At 33.1% G+C, this 19,298-nt stretch overlaps 1 protein-coding gene across 7 annotated transcripts in view; it reads left to right on the top strand.

Annotated features, from left to right (window-relative positions):
• LOC104860457 (lysine-specific demethylase 5D) overlaps window positions 1-19,298 on the top strand; it is a 54,972-nt gene that overhangs the window by 21,103 nt on the left and 14,571 nt on the right. For all 7 annotated transcript variants that reach the window (XM_010621637.2, XM_010621636.2, XM_010621630.2 and 4 more), the window contains 8 exons: window positions 674-832; window positions 1,204-1,323; window positions 1,426-1,584; window positions 13,702-13,883; window positions 13,996-14,158; window positions 18,368-18,487; window positions 18,613-18,807; window positions 19,071-19,252. In XM_010621637.2, coding sequence (XP_010619939.1) covers window positions 674-832; window positions 1,204-1,323; window positions 1,426-1,584; window positions 13,702-13,883; window positions 13,996-14,158; window positions 18,368-18,487; window positions 18,613-18,807; window positions 19,071-19,252 — 1,280 coding nt within the window. The remainder of the gene's footprint in view (window positions 1-673; window positions 833-1,203; window positions 1,324-1,425; window positions 1,585-13,701; window positions 13,884-13,995; window positions 14,159-18,367; window positions 18,488-18,612; window positions 18,808-19,070; window positions 19,253-19,298) is intronic.

The following is a 19,298-nucleotide window of genomic DNA, read 5'->3' as shown; positions in this document are numbered from 1 at the left end:
TCCACCAAGGCAATGGATCACAAACATTCTGCCTGAGTGGCCTATTATTTTATTTTTTTATCTCAGAATTAGCACTGTATTTTTGTTTGTTTTGTTTTTGGTACCAGGGATCGAATTCAGGTCCTTGCGCTTGTGAGGCAGGCCACTGAACCGCTGAGCTAAATCCCCAGCAGCACTACATTTTTTTCAGTAAAGTCTATGAATCCAAGTTAAGATATCCTTAATGTTTATTCTTAAAACTGATTGTTTCAGTAATTCATTGTCTAAGCTAGGCATGTTTAGAATAAAAATGGACTCAAGGAATATGGGTATAAGTGGTTAGTTATTGAGTCACTTAACCTTTTAGTTTATCTTTCCATTTGTGTCAGTTATTTTAAATGTTACAAAATTCTGTAAGTGATCTCTGATGGTTTAAATCTTTATGCTTTTGGTAGGTACCACTTATTCTATGCAATATTTTTGTGGCTGCTTTCAAAGAGTTTACATGTAGTTGATTTATTAACATACACTACTTTATACTTATTTATATTTTGTTCTATTTTCCAACAGTAACAAATTCACAGGTAAAACATTTGATAGTGGTAAGTCATTAAGAGTGAGTGATTTAGAATGCTAAGACTAAATTTTATGGAGCAAGCACCTTGTATTTTACATTTTTATTTTTTGCTGGTAGATTGATTCATTCATTTGTCGAATATGTTCCCGAAGGGATGAAGATGATAAGCTTCTATTCTGTGATGGCTGTAATGACAATTACCACATCTTCTGCCTATTGCCACCCGTTGCTGAAATCCCCAAAGGGATATGGAAATGCCCAAAGTGTATTTTGGCGGTAAAGTTTCTCCATCGTAGATATTTTAATTTTAATTCTTAGTAAATGTTCTGTCCTTCTTGATTTAAGGAAGATTAAAATAAGTAGTTTCTGCTGTTTTCTGAATAGATTTTGATTTTGGGTGAACAAGAATAGACTAGATAGACATGACCAAGACTTAAGCAGAAAGAAAGGATGTTAGATAATTCAGATGGTGTGAACCACAGGGACATACAGAAAAATGTTCAGTAGATATTTAAGAAAATTTCTTATCTGGAAAAAGAAAGTATGGACTTACAGCATAAAGTATTGAATGCAATGTCAAGAAACTTCTTTCTCATCCCTGGCACTCCTTTTTGTAGTCTTTGACTTTTATTTGTCTTTTATTTTAGGAGTGTAAGCGACCCCCTGAAACTTTTGGTTTTGAGCAGGCTACCCAGGAGTACACTTTGCAGAGTTTTGGTGAGATGGCTGATTCCTTCAAGGCTAACTACTTCAACATGCCTGTACATGTATGTGATAGGGCTGAAGTGATAGGGACTATTGTCTGATTGTCTTGGTTTTCTCAGGAACACAATAGTGAGTAAGGATTATCTTTTTACTTGCTTTCATAGATGGTGCCTACTGAAGTTGTAGAGAAGGAATTCTGGAGGCTAGTGAGCAGTATTGAGGAGGATGTGACAGTTGAGTATGGAGCAGACATTCATTCGAAAGAATTTGGCAGTGGCTTTCCTGTCCGCAGTAGCAAGCAGAACTTATCCCCTGAAGAAGAGGTAATATGGTTGGCAATTTATATAAACAGGAAAATCATTTTGGTCATAAAGTCCTCTTCATGTTCTCCCATATAATACAGTTTTCACATGTTAAGGATATGGGGTGGGGGTGGGGAAAAATTGAGATGATATATATTACCTAAGATAAATGTAATTATATATTGAAAACTTTTTTTTTTAAAGTATGAGGTTTAAAGCCGGGCATTGTGGTACATGCCTATAATCCTAGCACTCGGGAAGCTGAGGCAGTAGGATCGCTGTGATACCAACCTGGGCTACATAATGAGTTCCAGGTCAGTCTCAACTACATAGTGAGACCCTGACTTAAAAAAACAAAACAAAACAAAACAAAAGATGTGATGTTTAGTACCTTTTGGGTGATCAGGTGAATTTAGACAGCTGTCATGATAATTCCTTTTCTTGGGGCAGTGAAGACTAAAGCAGAAAAAACAGCAAACAGTAGAAGTGGCAAGATGCATTCATTAAAAAGAATAAAAAAAAAACTTCCCCACTAGTTGGGGAATGGTGTTCCATTAGGTGTATAGCAGAGATGTTTGAGTCCATTGGCATTTTATACAATTTTTGATAGGGGTGAATGAAACAATTGCAAGGATGCTCTTGGTTGCACATAGGTTTTGCACATCCTCAAGGCAAGATGCATCACTTTTGTTTTAATTCCTCTAACCTTTCTCCTATTTTTTAGGGACCTGTATTTTGTACTTTGCATTCCATTAGGTATTGACAGTTTGCTTAATTAAGTTAGTTCTCCCACCTCTCTGGTATGTTAACTCACACAAACCTCTACTTGTATTTTACTTTAGGTTAACTGTTCAGGCCTTGTGCTCTGTCAACTTCACTTATCCTAACCCTTGCTGCATTGTGACCACTTTGTTTATATTTATAATTTGAAAAAATGTGATAAGTATCAGGATAAGTTTTAGGTGTGTGTGTGTGTGTGTGTGTGTGTGTAGAACTCAAGAAATAATACAGAAACCAGTAGTTTCATCCTTTATCACAAAACAATTTCTTGTATTGAGGCTATATTACAGTACATTAGAAATTTCTAAGTATATAATTCTAAAAACACCAGAGTATTTGGAAAAAGGAAGCCAAAAGGTAATTATCCTTAAATAATTTTTGTTAGAAAATGAGGAAGGATTCCTATTTTGTTAAAAAAAAAAAATTAGCTTTGTGTTTAGATTGTTTTGTGAGAGAGATGATCTAGATAGAAAAAGTACTGTTTTGATAAAGTAGATAGTTTGGCTAACATGTGGGTAAAATATTTAGAAGGGTTCGTCCTGGATTGATGTTACTTATACTGTTGAACTGTTTATGGAAATACATATATATATTTGCTACTATACATGTGCTAACAGTTATACAGATAACATTTTGCCTAGGTTTTTTTTTTTTAAGTGTACTAAGGAAAATTGTTAATACAGATTTAGGGAATTACCTATACTCTTCATTGGTAATACTTCTGACTTTTTGAAATTGAACAAAATTAATGACATTTTGAAATCACAGAGAATGCACATAGTTCCTGTGTCAGTTATAAAAATTAATATGAAATAGATTTTTTTGTTTTGTTTTTTTTCGGAGGGATACTGGGGATTGAACTTGGAACCTTGTGCTTGCAAGGCAGGTGGCAGAACCACTAAGCTAAATTTCTGACTACAAAATAGATTATTAAGTCTTCATTGAACCTCAGAACTAATGTGTTCAAACATGATTACCAGTAGCTACATGCTTTTCCAGGACTCATAGGTGCCCACTAAGCCCAAAAGGACCTTCTGTCTGGAATTAATTATAATATTCTGAAAAATTTTTGTACCATTTAATACATAAATATTCCTAAGGTACATATTTAATCATTTTCTATTTGGCTTCTTTGACCAGTTTTGTGCTTTGAAAATTAGCACATTTGTTGTTGCTCATAACTTCACATACACATATTTGCAAGTTTCACATAGATGTATCCAAGTTTACTTTTTTTTGTTTTTGTTTTTGTTTTTCTGATATTAAGGTTCAAGCTCCAGGACCTTCAGCTTGCAAGGCAGGTGTTGGCACCACTGAGCTAAATCCCCTGCCTTTGTTTTGCTTTTTCATTACTGTTGTTCAACTTACCATTTTTTCAAATTATATCTCTTTTACTACTGGCTATTTTTTTCTAAAGTAAATTCTTTAGACATTTCTTAGAGAGATTTGGTAATTACTTTATTTTACTAGGATGTATTTATTTGTACCTTTATTCTTAAAAAGTTGGAACTTTCAAAAATTAAAATTATTAAAAATTTTGGGGGCTTCTAGATTTTAGTAGTCAACTCTGAGTCTTACATTTCAGTAGAAATACAATAATCTCTGTTCCCCTTGGCTGCTGTAAGATCTGTTTGTATTTATGTATTGCAGATTTAATTGGTGTATATCACTTTTTCTTTAATCTCCTGAGGATTCATGGAATTTCTTAATCCAAGAATTCCAGCTTTCATAATTCTTGAAAATTCGTAACCATCAACCACTTACTTCTTCACACTTTGTATAGTTTTTTAAAAATCCTATTTAATCATCTTATGCTAACTTCATTTATGTTTTTTTACCTTTTATAAATTTGTCATATTTTTTTCTTAATTGAGAGCAGCTTTTCTTTCTTTTTTTGTTTCTAAAATCTTCATATTTATGTCTAAATCTGTGGTTTCTAAGAGTTAATATTTATATACACTAAAGACAGAACTGATTTTGTAGTTACTTTCATTCAAACTATTAAAAATCCTTACTATTTTATTTTGGTGAAATGGATCCTCAATGTTACCAGTTTTCTCAGAGGTCTGTGACTTGAATATTCTTTACTATTAACAGCATTATTCTTGGTAGCCCCTAGTGTGAAAGATGTTTGATGCAGAAGAAGGCATATTAGGAAAAATTAATCCCTATACTGCAAGGTTTTTTTATAGGAGTAAAATGTACAAAAAATTCATGTGCTTATAATAAATTGCTTCTAAATGTTTGTCAGTGTCATCTGTCTCTATAATTTATCTAACCAAACTGTAATTCTGTACCCATTAAATAACAAATACCCCTTTATCCCTTCTATTGTTTTATGTCAATCATTCATTTTCTGACTTTGTAACTATTTGGTATGTCTTATCTAAATAAAATCATACATTGTGGGCTTTGGTGAACACTTTAACAGTATTTTCAAGTTTTTCCATGTTTACAGTTTGTATCAAAACGTTCTTCTTTTTAAGGCTGAATGATATTTTAACAAATGTACATGCCAAGGTTTGGATTATGTATTTATTGTTACACACTTAGGTTGCTTCTAAATTTTGACTCACAAATAATGGTTTTATGAATATGGATGTATGTCACAATATATTGAATTATAAAAACATTTAAATTTTTTTGCAGCACTTGTATTTGCATTACTACCAAAAACCAAAAGGTTTCTAATTTTTCCACAATCTCAAGAATATTTATTAGTTGTTTTGACAATATTCATTCAGATAGGTAACAAGGTATATCTCACTGTGGTTTTAATTTAATATTCCTTCTCTGGAAAGTTTGTATTCCAAACTTTTGCCCATTTTAAAGTCATTTGCTTTTATTGTTACTGAGTTGTAGACATTCTTGATATGTAACAAATGTGAATTCCTTGTTATATGAATGTATTGAAAATATTTTCATTAAGTCCAATTATAAAGACTTTCCCATATTTTCTTAAAATATTACAATTTTAATGCATATGTTTAAGTCTTTGGTCTAAGTGTAGTTAGTTTTTTCATGTCAATTAGGATCTCAAATTTTTTTGTGTGTGTGTAGAAGTCTAGTTTTAATATTTCTTTCTCCCATTTTTGACCCCTTCCTCAAAATGAATTACAATTGGAGGATTTCTGTATATGCAAGAATTTTTTTCTATCCCTTTGCTCTATCTCTAGGGTCTGAAATATACCCTTGCCACCCTGTTTGATTACTATAGCTTCCTGAAATTAGGAAGTGTGACAGCTATAACTTTGTTCATGATTTTCAGATTGTTTTTTGGTTTTTCACAGTTCTTGATATTCCATATAATTTGGTGATAGATTGCTCTCATTTCTGTAAGAAACTTGGCTGGAATTTTGGTAGCAGTTGTTTTGCACCTATGGAGTACTATATAGTATTGACATCTCAATAATTAAGTCTTCCAGCCCCATGAACATAATGTTACTGTATTTTAATTTCTGTCAACCACAGTTTGTAGTTTTCATTGTACAAGTCTTTCACCTCCTTAAAATTATTACATAATTTTTAACCTTTTTGATATTATGTAGAATAGTTTTCACAAGTTTTTTTTTCTTCTTCTTTTTTTTTTTTAACTGGGAATCGAACTCTGGACTTTGCACTTGTGAGGCAGGTGGAGGCACCACTGATCTAAATCCTGGCCTATTATTCTTCATTAACCTTTAACTTTTGTGTACTTATTTTCTGGCATGTTAATTGCTAAATTTGTGTGGAGCTCCAAGAGTTTTGTGTTTGTGTGCTTATGCATGTTTTAGGATTTTTCTGTTTTTGTGTGGGTTTTTTTGTTTGCTTGCTTGTTTGTTTTGTTTCTTTGTTTGTTACTTTCCTGCATGCAGAGTAATTCACCCATAAGCCACAATTTTACCTTATCCTCTCCTATGTATTTATTTTTTTTCCTGTCTGCTGAAGATACTTGGAATTATTGCTGTACAGAGTGAGAAAAGTGGGCACTCTTGCCTTAATCTTGATACTTAGGTAAATGTTTTAAACACTGAGTGTGATGTCTGCTTTAGCATATTTATATGTAGATTCATTTATCTGAAGAAGTTTCTTTGCCAGTGTATTAAGCATTTCTATCAAGAAAGGCCATTAATAATGTTTCCCCTTTTGTTTTGTTAGAGATATTTATATGACTGATTTCCATACACTGAAGCATTCTTGCATTCCTTCTTAGTCATAATACATAATCTCTTTAATACAACAGTGAATTAGATTTATAAATATTATATTTAGCATTGATGTTGATTTTTAAAGAGTTCTGATGATTTACAAAAAAGTTTACCATTTTTAATCTGTTTATAATCTTTTTAATATCCTTTGCTTCACAAAAGTGTTCTGTGGGAAAAATTAAACATTTGTTTCCATATATAAGAATTCATAGTAAATTGAAAGTAATGAAGACTTATCCATGTTTTTTGTAAAAGGTTTTTTTTTTTTTTTTTTTGATACCGGGGATTGAACTCATGCTTGCAAGGCAGGCCACCGAACCGCTGAGCTAAATCCCCGGCTTTTCTAAAAATTTTATTGCTGTTTACTTTTTTCTTTTTTCTTGCAATGCTGGGGAATAAATCCGAAGGTATCCCTAGGCTGGACATTATGGTATCATTTTAGCTTTTTATAAAAAGCATGAAATAGATTCATATTTGCATGTTAATAGCCAGTAGTTCTCAAACTATTTACTGAAATGAGTATTCTTTCTCCATTGAAAACCTTACCATTCTTAACCAAATCAATTAACTGTAGAAATGTTGACTCTTAAGTTCTTTTCCATTGATCTGTCTCTCTTTGTGTCTGTAGTGGCCTAAGTTATTACAACATTTGAATATATTGAAATTCAGAAGTGTGATTTCTCCAACTTTGTTCTTTTCTCTAGAATTTCACTGCTTATATTTATGTTCCTGTGTCATTCTGTGTGAATTTTAGAATTGATTTGTCTAAAATGGCTAAAATGGTCACTGAAATTTCTTTTAGGAATTGCATTAAACTATTTGTAATGCTGCTGCCTAATGGTAATTTCAATCCATGAGCAGTCGTCTTTTTTTTTTTTTTTTTTTTTTTTTGCCCTCTTTGATTTTTGTGAACAGGGTTTTGTCATTTTGTTATTCTTGTTGTTATTCCCCGGCTTTTATATGTTTGATAGTATTTATATATAATTATTTTGCTTTTTACATATAACATTAACTAATTTCCCTTTTAGGTTTTATTTTCAGATTGTTTCTAGTATGGAGAAACACACTTTTTTAGTTCTAAGAATTTTTTTCTTGGCACCTACTACTTGTACACTTTTATGGGCTATATACAGTACAATTCAGGATGTTCATGCATTGAGAAACACTGAATTTTGTGTGTTGTATAATTTATAACTTTGTTGAATTTATTGTCTTAATTTGTGTGTGAGTATATGTTTTTAAGTTTTCCATATATTAAATCATAATGGAATTTAAATACAGAAAGTAACACTTCTACCTTTTCAATTTTTCTTTTTCGGGTATCAGTGATTTATAATGCATGGCCATATACATATTGCACTCTGACACTGAGGCATACCCTTTGGCTCTGTTTTTTCCCCTCTTAGAAAAAAGAAAGAATGTTTCTAATTATCCTGGCTAGAAATTACAGGAAAAGAATTAATGAATGTGAGGATAGGAAAGAGTCATTGGATATGAGAAATGCCTGATTTTTGCATATATAGAATTATCACACTAAATAATATGGACAGAATATGTTTGAAAAGTAGTGAGTGTCGACATCTTTACATTGTATCTATATTTAGGAAAAAAGCATTCAGTCTTTCACAGTTGACCATGGTGTTAGCTGAGGCTCTTTCATAATTACCCTTTGTAAAACTGATCAAGTTGCTTTCTTAGTTTGAGCTGCTGGTTCAGAATTCCATAGACAGATGCTTAAACAACTGATGTTTATTTCTCATAGTTTTGGACATATGAAAGGGAAGATCAAAGTGCTTAGCATTATCAGAGTAATGTTGAAAACCCTTTTTGTAAGACTTGAATAGGCTAAAGTGACTCCATGCTAATAGGCCAGACTGTGCTTCTTCATATGCTAATTGCTACCTTGGTTAACAGCCCGCCCAGGGGCAAATGGTTTGACAAAAGGTGACCCTAGATCATTTCCTGCATAAGATAAGCAATGTGTTTGCAGTCTTGTTCTGTGAATTCCCTGACTCTTTGTTTAGAAAAACCTTATAAAAAGTACCTCAGCCCCTGAGCAGTTGCCTCTCTGAGCCACCTGGCTCTGGGAGTGCTGTCTGGCCAGACTAATAAAGGTCTCTTTACCATCTAGGCTGGTGTGTTCCTTCCTGGGTTTCTCGGTTCTCTGTCGTGTTCCCGGAGCCTCGCTGGGTGTTAGGGCCCAGCATCGTGGAGGCCTTTCGGCTGTTCACGCTCCATGGAGTGGAAGTGAGACTTTAGGTCTTACATTTTCCATTTTATAGTCAGAAATTTCCATGTATTCTTTCATGGGTGAGAACAAATAAAACACTATAGAGTTTTGAGATATTTTCTCATGGAATCATAAATCTTAAAAATTCCACACAAAACTTTTGGTCTGTAATATTTTCATTCTTTTTGGAGGGCTGTTTATTATGAAAAAATAGTTGATTATTAATACTTTTTTGTGTATCATTTCTTTTTAAAATCAGTCAAGATGGTCCAGGTTTCTACCCTCTACTACCTTTTATTAATGTGATTTATTACATTGATTTTCAAATGTTGAACATTCCTGTGATGAACCTCACTAAGTGACTAAATTCAGTCTGCTAATAATTTGTTGTTATTTTGCACCTCAGTTTATTTTGTGTGAATTATTGTAATGGCTGGTAGTTCTTAAGTTGTCTTTGTATTTTCTGTCAGAATAAAGAATAAATGTAAAGAAATAAAGAATAAACTGGCATTTTGCAAATTAGGAAGAATCAATCTTTTATTTTCAGAGTTAGTTCTTACAGAAAAAAATGCTATTGGGCCCAGGCATGGTGGTGCACGTCTGTAATCCCAGCACTCTGGAGACTGAGGCAGGAGGATTGCCATGAGTTCAAGACCAGACTGGGCTACATAGTGAGTTCCATGTCAGTCTGGACTACATAGTAAGACACTGTCTCAAAAAAAAAATTGCTGTTGGGAATGAGAGTAAGAGATGGGTGTTAAGTTACTGATAAGTCTTCTGTTGTTTTATTTCCTGAGTCAGTTTGGAAAGTTTGTGTGTTTGTAGTAATTTGTACATTTGATTTAAGTTATGTGACTTTTTTTGTGTACTAACAAATGTTCAGAATGTTCTCTTACACATTTTTTGTGAGTTTGATAGTAATGTCCTCATTTTATTTTTATTTCATTGAAATATTTTCTAACCTAGTTAAGTTTATAATAGCATTTGAAAGTATTTTATTTGTAATTTTTTAAATAATTTTTTTACACATTTATACATTTTCTACTTTCAGTACTGATTTTATTTCATTTCATTGATTTTATTTTCATCATGACAGGAGAGATTTTAGGATATTGGTTTTTTAACACTTATTAATACTTGTCTAACATTTGCTATCCTGGAACATGTTCCAGTATACATTTGAGAACACTCTGTATTCTACTGTTATCAAATGGATTGATCTATGCCTGTTGACACTAGCTCATTTTTTCTGTTCAAGTTCTCTATTTTATTATTTCTCTGATGGTTCTATTTTTGTTGAAACTAAAGTATTGAATTCTTGAGCTATACTTATAGACCTATCTTTCTCCCTTCAATTATGTCAAATTTTTCTTAGTTTATTTTTGGATTAACTTTTATTGGGTTTCTAATTTTCACATCCCCTTCCTAAATGATGATTATAAATAATACTTAAGGAGCTACATTGGTTATAAACATTCATACATAATTCTTTTGTCTTTTGAATTTATTAAAATCTGTTTTCTCTTAATGATTGCCTCTGCCAACCTTCCACTCCTATTTATATTAACTAGTTTATCTCTCAAATACTCTTTTTATGAATTGATTTTGCCTTTTCATCTCTTATGCTAATCAAACTTTTAATTAGAAAATACTAAGCAGTCTGAATATATTTATTAAAAATTAAGAACAATTCTGTTTTTACATTTTATATTTTTCTTCTCATTTCCTTTCATTGTTTTGTGTTTGATACTTTTTCCTGAGAGTCATTTTGATTCTCCTCTTATATTTTAAATTTTTTTAGTTCCCTTGGTGATTAAAAATGGCAACAGCCTAAATTGAAACTGATTGAATTAGTAGAATACAGAAATGTTGCTCCTTTACAGGTTCTTCCCTATTCTTTGTGTTCTTACTGTAACAGATTTTATTTTTTTATGTTGTATACCCCTTAGTTATTGTTTTTATACATTTGTTATTCATATCAGAGATGGAAAAATGTATCATAAGCCAAAATGCAGTAATATTGGCTGTTGCAGTTACCTACATAGTTATCTCCTCTGTATTTTTTTTATTTCTATCTTCATAACCCCTCTAATCATTTCTTGTAGTTGGGTACACTAGTGACTAATTTCCTATTTTTCTGTAAATATATTACAGAAAATATATTGGAGAATAATCACTTTTGGAAAACAGATTATTCAGCAATAATAGGACTTTAATATATGCCACCCTACTACTTGTGTGGTCTTAGTTTAGATGATTAAAAAATCTTTACTTCTTTTTTTGTATTGTTTTCTTAGTTTCCACTGCACTGATTTCTGCTCGTATCTTTATAATTTCCTCTCATTCAAGTTTTGGGTTTTTCTTGCTCTTGTTTTTCTAGGAGTCTAAGATGCATCATTAGGTTGTTTATTTGAGCTTGCTCTGTTTTCCTAGTGTGGGCAATTCGTGCTATGAATTTTCCATGTAGAACTGCTTTCATTGTGTCCTATAGATTCCTTTATGTTGTATTGGCATTTTCATTTATTTGTAAATACCAAAGAGTTTCTCTGGTGTGAAAAGCTATAACAGTACATAAGATCCTAATGAGATAATTGACCATGTGAAATAGGAAGAAAAGGGCTAAAGGTGTAGGGAAAATGGGAAGGGTAGGAGAAAGGTAATTAGGGAAAAGAAAAAATGTGAAAAAAAAATGGAAACAAAGTGTTTGTAAATGGGGAGGTTAGGAGGGGGTGAAGGGGAAAAACTAAGAAGGAAGACCTGTCGTAAAGGTACAAGATCCCAATAATGAATGTAATTGTACTGTATACCTAAAATGTACCAATAAACTCAATAAAAGAAAAAAAACTGTTAATTTTAAAGAGACCATTCTGTAGGAAAGAGTTCACTGACTTTTATTGTTTATAAGATTCTCCATTTGTTTTTTAAAGATTTCACTATGCTATTATCTCACTGGAAAACTTTTCTGAGTTTATACATCTTAAAGTATATTAAGCTTACCAAATAGGTTCTTGTCTTAATTTGGGAATTTTATCACCAGTATTGCTTTTTTAGTCTTTTCTCTTTTTTGTATTTCTTTTGGATATATTAGTATTCTTGCTAGTTTCCTGTACTTGTTTGAGGATTGATTTGATATCCTAGACTATTTGATATCCTTTTCTCCTTTTTTTTTTTTTGCTTACTCCTTAGAGTAGATAATCTCAACTATAGCTGTATATTGAGTTAGCTGATTCTTTTGTATGTTCAAATCTACTGTTGAATACCATCAATGAGTTTTGATGTTAGTTGTGGTACTATTTGTGCTCTAGAATTTCTATATAGTAACTTTTTATATAAAAAAAACCACGGGTGAGATATTGCTTCTTTTGTTTCTGTTTTAATTATTTTATTTTCCCCCATTAAGTTTATTGGTTCATTTTAGGTATACATTACAGTTACATTCATTAGGTTCTTGTATTTTTACATCATGCATCTTGGCTCTTATTTTTTCCCCATTCGCATGCCCTCCCTTAACTCCCTCAACTCTGCCCTATTTACAAAGACTTTGATTCTATTTTTTGCTTTTTCCATTTTTTTAATTTTCCCTTCTTTCTTTCCCCACTTTACATTTCCCAACTTCTCCTATTCCTTTAGATCTTTTCTTATTATTACACTACAAAATTATACATTTGGTTCTTATTTACACTTTTAACTTTTCATACCGGTGAATCTCTTCCGTATTTACACATGTCCTATTAATTTCACTTAAACATCCACTAATCTATAAATATTTCTAGTTTCTTGCTTTTGTATAGTTTTATATAGTTGTTTTTTTTTTTTTCCAGTAACAGAGACTTAACTTAGAACCCTGTAGTGCCATTGAGCTACATCCCCACCCATAAGTTTTAAATAGTCTTTTAAGTATGTTAAGATAATTTAGTCTTTTTCTATAAAGTGCACTATATTTACTTTTTCAGCGAAATTTGATATTTTATGCTGACTGGTTGGTTGGTTGGTTGGAATTTTTCTCAGTGGATCATACTCCTGGCTTTTAATACAATCATGGGAGACAGATTTTTGTCTTCTGGAGAGTTTCACATGTTACCTCTTAAGACTTGTTTTTGATTGTGGTGTCTTTCTAAACTATATTTTGCCTAAAATAATCCTTGTCACATTTTGACTTTGAATAAGCTTCATTGCAGCTTTATTTTGTATTTGATATTTCAATTTCTAGATAGATTGGCCTTTTGCAAGTTTTTTTAGCTTTCACTTCTTGCTTACAAAGCACTTGAAGGCCTACCACTGGTATAATCTTAAGACATCTAAGACCTTTTTGAGTTTGTTCCCTATCCAAAGAACATATAGTCTTTTAGATACCTTATAATATATAAGAGCCTTATAATATGTAAAGCTAATGGCAAAGTTTATTTTTTACACAGTCTTTTATAGTAGTTGCAAGGCCACATGCAAAAGCATGATCACAGTGGCTTGATGATTAACAACAGTCACGAGGCATGAGTAAGATAAACAGCAGTCATAAGAAGCTACAAGCACATACACACTGTTCAAACTAAGGACATAACATCTAGATAAAACAACATCTATTTATGACTAGAAGGAAGTATAAACTTGGAACAGGAATAAAGAAGGAATTAGGGAGCTGTTTGTAAGCCAAGGGACTTGCCTCCAGCATGTTGCCTTCGGGACACCTGTGCCCCAGTGAGAACCAGCATTCCAGAACTCGGGGTCAGCGCTTCGGCCTTCCATCCTCTTGTGCCCCAACACTTTTCTTTCCAGAAAAAAAGGAATTTGCATCAGAAAGCATACACAAGCTCCTGAAGACCACAAAAACTAATAAACAATATAAACTAAAGAGCCTAATCATCTTCTCTAGGTTTATCTCCATTTGCATTTTTTCATCCAGTCCTGCTCCTTACCTACTCTGACAAATCTCTGATCCAACAGGAGTATGCAGCTAGTGGTTGGAACTTGAATGTGATGCCAGTGCTGGATCAGTCTGTTCTCTGCCACATCAATGCAGACATCTCAGGCATGAAAGTGCCCTGGCTTTATGTGGGAATGGTTTTTTCAGCATTCTGTTGGCATATTGAGGATCACTGGAGTTATTCCATTAACTACCTGCACTGGTGAGTGGGACATCAATGGCTGGGATAAATATCAAGTCCCATCTTCCTCTCTCCCCCTGTCCATATGCAGATATCTCCAGAATTTTTATGTGTCTCCTCTCTACTTGAGTAGGGGTGAGCCGAAGACCTGGTATGGGGTACCATCAATTGCCGCTGAGCATTTGGAAGAGGTGATGAAGAGGCTGACCCCTGAGTTGTTTGATAGCCAGCCTGACCTCCTGCACCAACTTGTCACCCTCATGAATCCAAACACCCTCATGTCACATGGTGTGCCAGTGAGTACCTGAAACTGAGGGGTAAGGAGGAAAAAAGATATTAGGCTAACCCTAGAAGAGGAGAGAATGAAGACCTCAGCCTTGGCGGAAGAAGAGAGAATTATTTTGTTACAAAGACGAGGTTTAGCATCACATCACTTTCCCATTTCATTCTTCCATGTTTCCTCTTGCAAATTTCCCATTTGGAGTGCTGGAATATCTAAAGAGAAAGAAGAGATGATTATTTAACTTAAGAGTTAGCTAGGTGTGGTGGCATATACATGTGATCACAGTACTCAGAAGTTTTGGCGGATCAAAAGTTCAAACTGGTACAATTTAGTGAGACTACTCTGAATAACATACTTGCCTGAATATTGATGCTTTTCAAGTGATGCAGCCATCCTCTTCTACCACTTGTCTTATTTTATGAGTAGTTCCATTTTTTATTGGGGTTTTTGGTTATTGTTTGCCTCACATAAACTTAGCTCCCATTCATATTTTTAGTTGGTATTTTTCCTTTCCCCTGAGTAATATATTTGCTAGTGTCAGTATTCATAGGATTCTCAGCCTGTTTCTGTAAATAATAATAATAATCTCACTTTCATTTTTTATAGGTTATTTGAGTTCTCTGTTAAGAGTCACTCTTGCAAAATTTTGTTCATGATTTTTAATAATTTAGAGTGGCATTTTGCTTTTATTGATTTTCTATTCTCATTTTATTTACCTTGATGAATTAATCATTATCAATATATGATGACCTTCATTGATTCTATCATAGTTTTATATTTTATCTAGTAATGTTGAAATTACTTTAGCTCTCTTTTGATCACTAGATGCATGAGCTATCTTTTTCCATTTTTTATTTCCAAATTGTTTGTGATTTTGCATATAGAAAGGTACTCCATTTTAAAGAGCAGGCTTTTTTTCATGTTTTTTATTCATTCCACCAATATTTGCTTTTGATTGTGTAATTTAATGTAATTGTTGCCAACCAAAGACATCTGCCATTTTATTAGTTTTCTTTTTGTTTGTTTTATTTTGTTTATTTATTTTTTTTATACTGAGGCTCAAACTTGGGTTCTTGAGAGGCAGGTGGTTGCCCCACTGAGCTAAATCTCTGGCCCTTATTAGTTTTTTTATACATGTATCCTTTTTGTTTCTCAGTTCTGTTATTTTTATATTTGTAGTTGGCTTGTTGTAGTATACTCCTTTTTGCAGGGAGGTAGGTATTCTTTATTCCTTTTTTTTGGTACTGGGCATCAAACTCAGGTCCTTTCACTTGTGAGGCAGGTGGTGGAAACACTGTGCTAAATCCCCAGCCTGTATTCTCAATTTCTTTAGCATTAATCTTTGTGATTGCAGTTGATAGAATTAATAAAAATCTAGTTGAATTAATTCCAGCTTAAATTCAGTAGTAAATTTTAAAGAGGCTTTATCTTTCATCTTATTACAGACACAGATTTTGTTAAACATTTACCCCTGCTATTTTATACGTATTCCTGTTCAACTATAAATACTTTAAGGATTTACAAACAACATGTGCAGTAGGGCTGACTTTTATATTTGCCACTATATGAATACTTATCAGAATATAACTGGCTTACCTTTATTCATGACAATTTCAGCCTAGTATAATTTGTTATATTTATAGTATTTAAATCTATATGAACAGACTCCCTCAATTTTTTATTTCCTATTTATCCAACTTTTTTTTCATTTCTTTATATATGCTTTACTCAATACTTTGTAGCTTTTTTGCTTTCTAATGAAAAATCTGATACAGCTTGTTTTGCTGCTTTGAAGAATCTTTGTGTCTTATTTTTGACAGACTGTTTTATCTTTTAGTTTAATGGTTAGTTTATCTAGTAAGGATCATACTGAGCTTGGATATGCACTTTATACCTTCACATTTTCAAATTGTTCGATGATTTTCTGGGATTCTTGAGTTACGTATGTTGGTGCACTTGACAGTGTCCCTTAGGTTTCTTAGGCTCTGTATTCATTTTTTCCCCTCTTCTCAGATTTGGGCATCTAAATCAGTCAGCTTATCTTAAATTTTTTTTACTTATATCTGCTGTAAGTGAACTTTTTACTTATATTGTGGGACTTTTAGTTCCAGGATCATGATTTATTTTAAATTTTTAAAATAAATTTTTAATTTATAATCTTTAGGTAGACAGCATTATCCTCATTTTACTTAGTTCTCTCTGTACTGTTTCTTTATATTTGAGCCTATTTAAGAGTATGTTATCTATTCTTCACGTCATTAATTTCAAAGCCTGGTCTCTCTTGTCTCAGGGATTATCTTAGTTTTTCTATGAAGGATCTTGTATTGATTTCTATGCCTCCAGTTTGGTTTTGATTTTGTTCTATTTAATATTATGGCAATGCTAGAAGTCAGATTATTCTCTCTGCTTCTCTTTGGCAGTACTATTTCTGGAATAATGTTCTTGTGGGGGAAGAGATATTAGGTGAAATTTATTGTTTTAAAAATGCAAAATTAATGATTTTAAAATGAACAGTTCTATAACATTTTATAGTCACAGCATTGAACATCAGTCATCTCTGGTATCAAAAAATTTTCATCACCCAAGAAATCCCACACCCATTTAGTTGTTCTTCATTCGCCTCTTCTATTTCCAGAACTACAGGTTTACTCTCTTTCTCAAACTTATATATTATGGATATTTCTTGGAAATGGAATCATACAGTGTGATCTCATAGGTCTATCTAGCTTCTTTCAGAAAGTGCATTATCTCCAGGGCTCATTCATGTTTTATCACATCAGTACTTTTGTTTTTATGGTTGAATAATATTTTTTTGTAAGGACAGACCACCTTCATTTATTTGTTCTTTAGTTACTGGACAATTATGTTGTTTTCATCTGCTGGCTGAAGTAATGCTTTGGTGAGCATTATTTCTTTGAAAGAAATACCTGTTCAACTTCTTACCTTCATTTCTTTCAATAAATATCCAGTAATGTTATTGTGCTGTTATATGTTAATTATGTTTAATTTTTTAGCAACTTCCATACTGTTTTCCTCAGATCTCTGTGGCTTTTCCACATTCTCACCAGTGATGCAGAAGCATTTCTATTTCTCACATCCATATCAGCAATTGTTTTCTTACTTTTTCCCCAAAGCCTTCCTAGTAGTGAGAAATGACAATCGTACTGGTCTTCACTGTAATAACCTATGATTTTGATTTTAAAATCCTGTACTTCTGATTTTGAATTTCTTATTAACTAATGGCATTGTGCATCATTTTTACACTTGACCTGTCTTGTTTCATTTTCTGAGCTCTATGAAAATGAGAGTCCTCCAGAAATCCAATAGTTTTTTCTGAAGAAAAAAAAAATACTTCTCTCATGTCTCTCTTGGGGAGAAAAACAAATGTTCTTAGTGGTGGGGTGTGTGTGTGTGTGTGTATGTGTGTGTGTGGTTTAGCATCTTAGATCTTTTCTGAGCATGTGTCTTCTCTTAGACATGAATATGGCTATCTTTATTCACAGGAATATAAATAAGCTTTTCAGAGTCTATTTCCTGCTTTCCTTCCAAAAAAATGTGGGTTGTTTACTCACTTTTTTTTTCTTCTTACTATAGGCAAGTATGGCTAATACATTTTCCTTTCTATGCTTTCATTACACACAACTTGGGAAATCCCGTGTGTTCTAAAAAAATCTTCAGACAGGAAAAATGCATTCAAGCCCTTGAGCTAATTAAACAGATCAAAACATACTCCCTGACACCAGCTAGGTAAACCTCCAGAATTAGGCTGTTGTTTACAAGTTAGATCCTGTTATAGATATGTGGGTATGTGTAGGTAAATTATGACATAACAGCACTATAGTACCTCAATTCAGGTTTTTTTCTTTTAGTAAGTGTTCCAGATTTGTAAATTTGTAGTTTTGCTACAGAGTAAGATAATTTAACACTTTTTAGTCATTTTTTAGTTGAAATTCAGAGTTTCCACATCCATCATTTTTGATATTACATTTATATTTTGTTAGTTAGCTAAGATCTTAACTTGGTTGTGAACAATGTATTTCTTCTTGAACTACATATTTTGTACTTTTATTTGAATGTCCTTTTTAATCTTTAGTCTCATTTTCTTTTTAAAGCATGAACTTGAAGATAGATCTTTTTTTCTTTTTTTATCAAAAACAGTTAACATTTTTACGTTTATATTCTGTCATTAGTTCTTATACTCCTTTCATTTTTTTATATTCAGGTTGTGCGTACAAACCAATGTGCAGGAGAATTTGTCATCACGTTTCCTCGTGCTTACCACAGTGGCTTTAACCAAGGCTATAATTTTGCTGAAGCTGTCAACTTTTGCACTGCTGACTGGGTGAGTCTAGAATGCATTGGGTTAGTAGGTGAAAATATATAGAGAATCTGGATAGTGATCTTTAATGGAGAAACTAAGCATCATGGTTTCCAGTTAGCTATGCACAGTCTTGAATGCACTTGCAGCTACCTGCTGGACGCCAGTGTATTGAACATTACCGCCGGCTTCGGCGCTATTGTGTCTTCTCCCATGAGGAGCTCATCTGCAAGATGGCTGCCTTTCCAGAGAAGTTGGACCTGAATCTAGCAGTAGCTGTGCACAAGGAAATGTTCATCATGGTGCAAGAGGAACGACGTCTTCGAAAGGCCTTATTGGATAAGGTGGGTGATAGAGCTCAGGGCTTCTACAAGTATACTATGGTCTGGAGACAGAGATCAACATTAAGTAGGTCTATGCCATATCATTAAATCATGCATTTTGAAGTGGAAAGGCATAGACTACATGTTTATATTTTTTTCTTCCAATTTCTCTACAGCTATCCTAACAAGGTTGAGGCCACAGCAGGGCTAAGTGTTGGCTGAGGTGGGGTGTCCACAACGCTGCTCCTAGTCTTTACAGTATATATGGATTGAACACCCCCCAGGGCATCACGGAGGCTGAGCGAGAGGCTTTTGAGCTACTTCCTGATGATGAGCGTCAGTGTGTCAAGTGCAAGACCACATGCTTCCTATCAGCCTTGGCCTGCTATGACTGCCCAGATGGACTTGTCTGCCTTTCCCACATCAATGACCTCTGCAAGTGCTCGAGTAGCCGACAGTACCTGCGGTGAGTATGGTACCTAAGAGTGATGGGAAGGGTGCAGAGATAAGCT

The sequence above is a fragment of the Fukomys damarensis genome, unplaced genomic scaffold (assembly GCF_012274545.1).
Source record: "Fukomys damarensis isolate Sample0158 unplaced genomic scaffold, DMR_v1.0_HiC HiC_scaffold_73, whole genome shotgun sequence".
Taxonomy (NCBI): Eukaryota; Metazoa; Chordata; class Mammalia; order Rodentia; family Bathyergidae; genus Fukomys; species Fukomys damarensis.
Note: the sequence above shows the minus strand (reverse complement) of the source record. Positions and strands in the feature narration are given on the sequence as shown.